Source organism: Arachis ipaensis, chromosome B3 (assembly GCF_059453495.1).
Source record: "Arachis ipaensis isolate K30076 ecotype BB chromosome B3, ASM5945349v1, whole genome shotgun sequence".
In the NCBI taxonomy this organism is placed as follows: Eukaryota; Viridiplantae; Streptophyta; class Magnoliopsida; order Fabales; family Fabaceae; genus Arachis; species Arachis ipaensis.
In genome coordinates, this window is record NC_142438.1 from 132,749,518 (window position 1) to 132,753,259 (window position 3,742).

Below are 3,742 nucleotides of genomic sequence, written 5' to 3' on the forward strand. Positions count from 1 at the left end.
AAATTTTAAAATTTATGTATCTGTGTGTCTCGTATCGTGTCGTTTCGTATCTCGTGTCCATGTCAGTGTCCGTTGTATATCATATAAAAAAATAGATATAGTGTTTGGGTGTGGGATTTTACTCAAGATATATATTAATTAAAAACAAAGCTGAGTTTTATTAAACTTTAGAAATTTACGGTAATTTAGTTTTTAAAACTCTATGGAATTATAACGTAAATACCGTAAATTTAAACTAAATTATCATTATATCTTTAAAAGAGACTAAAAAAAAGCATTTAACTTTATTATTATATGGACAAAAAATCAATCTAAACATGTATAATAAGAAATTAGAATTTAATAAAATATTAGAAAATTTTTAACTGAAAACAAAAATTCACTATATTTATGAGAAAACAAAGGAAATATAGATTTCAATTAAAAATATTTATATATTTTTATGCAGTTTAAACTGTAACGATTCTATAATAAACAAGCTAAAATATATATAATAACAACAAAGTTTAAAGAAGGTACAGGTATTATATATTATGTTTGAATAAAAAAATAGCATAATTCGGGGTAATAATCTAGAATCTAGAATTTACCATAATTAGGAAATAATTAAACAGAGAGGGAGGAATGAAGGCCCACTGAGGCAAAGGATAAGCCTAAATGAGCTTGCAAAGAACGTTGCTTTTCTCTCTCATCACATAGATTAGGATATAGGATTGGGTTTTGGATCGAAATTATTGAAACTAACTGACGTGGATCCGTGCTGTATAGAACAAAGTTTATTACCAGAAAATAAATAAAATACAAATAATATAGCAAGGTATAATGCATCGATCCCAATGAGCCAGTGAGTCCGTGCCACGTGTGACTATCACATGGCCGCGGCGATCAGAGATTGTTGCCACCAATCCGTTACGCTTCTGTTATAAAACCCACCATATTCCACAATCATGACTTGAAACAAATTAAACAGCACACAACAATACAGCATTTTGTTGTGAGAAACAGTCAACAAATAAAGACCTAATTCATCCATTTTTATAAATAATAGTAAATACTAAATAGTAATAATACTATTATTCATTTTTAGATATGGGTGCTACGTCGATGGTTCGAGGTGGAGGCACCAGGTTTCTCCCTTTGGGTTTGATCAGCATGGAACCGTTGTCGCCGGGGTGTGACAGCAGCAGCAGGGTCAATTCTTCTTCCTATGCACAGAAACCTTCAGATCAAGATATTAATGCAACCAGATTTGGCGATGTGGAGTTTGAGTTTCTTGGTGATATTTCCCTCCTTGATAATAATGGTCATCATGATGATGACCTCTGTCACCGCCATAACAACGATCCTATGCAGTTTGACGACGATGATGAAGAAGAAGAAGACGGTGATAGTAACAACAATAACGGTGACGCTAACGAGAGCATAACCTTCTGGCAAAACCAGTACCAGCTCTTGCAGGTATAAATATAATAATTCATTTAATTTAAGAATAATTGTTTGTGTGTTTTAGTTCCTTTTGTTCATCGGATTTTTGTGCATTCAGGCACAGCTTTGTTATTTATCCTTTTTGTGTTCTTTTCGAATTTCAAGTTGAGATCTGACAATTGAGGTTTCATCAATTTGACAAAAGAAATTAATTATTACCGGGCAGGGGAATGGATTCATTTATAAAAAGTGTATGTTGCGTTATTTTGGGGGTTTTGACGAATTGAATTTGTAATTTGGAGCGCAGGCGAACATACAGAGAACAAGTTCGTTGGAATCGCGGATAAGGAATGAGGCGAAAGAGGCGGTTGAGGAGCTAAGAAGGTCGCCGGAGATGGTGTGCAGTTGCAGCGGGAGCGGGAGACAGGTGGATGCCAGCTCATGCCGTAACTGCCTCATGAGACAAGTCTCCAGGCGCCTCCAGGGTGCCGGTTTTGACAGTGCTATTTGCAAAACCAAATGGAGAACCTCACCCAACCTTCCAGCAGGTTCAATTCTAAATTCTACTAACAAATTTATTTCTAACGCTTTTTCTATTCATTGTCGTCTTTCTAATAATAATTAAAAATAAAGGGACCTTCGTATAGGATAAGATACTATGATCTATCCAGATCTAATATATATGATAAGATATGAAAAGAGATTTAGTGTATAATTAACTAATATCATTACTGCATATATTTGGTTAATAAAAACGTAATACCTTAGTATCTATTAATATATTAGTATTAGTATATATATAGTTGTTAATTAGTTATTTAAAATTTTTAACAAGCTTATCCCATCTTTATAATTTTATTTTTTTCCATAAAAGTTAACCAAATGTCACTTTCAAATCCCTAGCCTATCGTTCTTATTACTTTCACTGTACAATCGCAGTTTTTAATTTGGTGGATTTTAAGATGACTATATTATGGTGCTTATGATAATTATGTAAGTGTTATTAAAATTAAAATTATATTTTTTAATATTTTAATAATATTTTTTAAAATACCATAATTACTGTAACATAGTGATATTAGAATAATCTTTTTAATTTATATGGATCATCAACTTTGTTCGATCATCATTAGCTGTATCAATTAATAATTAACTATGCTCTATTAACAATTAAGTATTAGGTGGACGTTGAAAATTATAAAATGTATTATAGCTGCTTTGGGTTAAATTTTCAATGGCAACTTGTTCTATTGAATATTCAAGGTACTAATTAGGTTATATGTACAAATGTTTCCAAACATCGTATACCATGTAACGAGGATAATGATGAAGCGCGTGTGTGTGTGTTACATTAAAATAAATAAAGAAATTAATAGATATCAAAAGCTAACTGTATATTGTGATAACTACCGATGCAGGAGAGCACACTTTTGTGGACGTGATAGATAATACAAGCTCCAAGAGAGGAGACATAATTAGGGTGATCATAGAAGTGAACTTCCGAGCAGAGTTTGAGATGGCGAAGACTTGTGAGGAATACAACCGCCTGGTGCAGCGGCTGCCGGAGGTTTTCGTGGGGAAGGTGGAGAGACTAAATAACATAATCAAAGTGTTGTGCATGGGAGCAAAGAGGTGCATGAAGGAGAACAAAATGCACATGGGGCCATGGAGGAAGCAAAGATACATGAGTGCTAAGTGGCTGGGTCCATGTGATAGGAACACTTCAACAACACCGCTTTCAATGGGACACTCTCAGTCTAAGAGAATGCCTAAGCCAAAGGCAAAGGCATCCATGCTGACAGTGGATCTACACCACCTTACGCCGGCTGTTAAAGTTCTCTAAACAATTTTGTTTTATCTTTAAAAGGAGTAATCAAATTATTTAATTTGATTTTATTTGTTTATATATTTATGTATTGGTGGTATTTGGGGGCAGCACCTCATTTTATTTTTTCTATATTCATATATGTATATCATACATTTTTTTAAATATAAAGTTATTGTTAGTGATTCTTTGGAAAGTAGTAATAATTTTAATTTATATGAATTTTCATTAAGAGTTTTTATCTAATTAAACTGTTGACAGTTCAGTTAGTTTGAAATTTGACCACTATATTGCACAATAATAAAACTATTATTGGAATGAGCATGGTACGGGCATTAATAATGTCTATCATGCTATACATCTATGTAAATTTGCATCTAAATTTATTTAAATTAGGCTAACACAAAAAAAACTCAATACCATTAAATAAAATGTAAAATACATGCGTCTAACACCCACAAAACTGCTTTTACCCAACGCTTCTTCTCTTCT

General features: G+C 32.7%; 1 protein-coding gene across 1 annotated transcript; it reads left to right on the forward strand.

Moving 5' to 3' along the window:
• Positions 1–953: 953 nt before the first annotated feature.
• LOC107631222 (uncharacterized) lies at positions 954–3,446 on the forward strand. Its single transcript, XM_016334588.3, has 3 exons — positions 954–1,458; positions 1,733–1,973; positions 2,844–3,446. The coding sequence occupies exons 1-3, from the start codon at positions 1,090–1,092 to the stop codon at positions 3,266–3,268; spliced, it is 1,035 nt and encodes a 344-aa protein (XP_016190074.1). The 5' UTR covers positions 954–1,089; the 3' UTR covers positions 3,269–3,446.
• Positions 3,447–3,742: the final 296 nt, after the last annotated feature.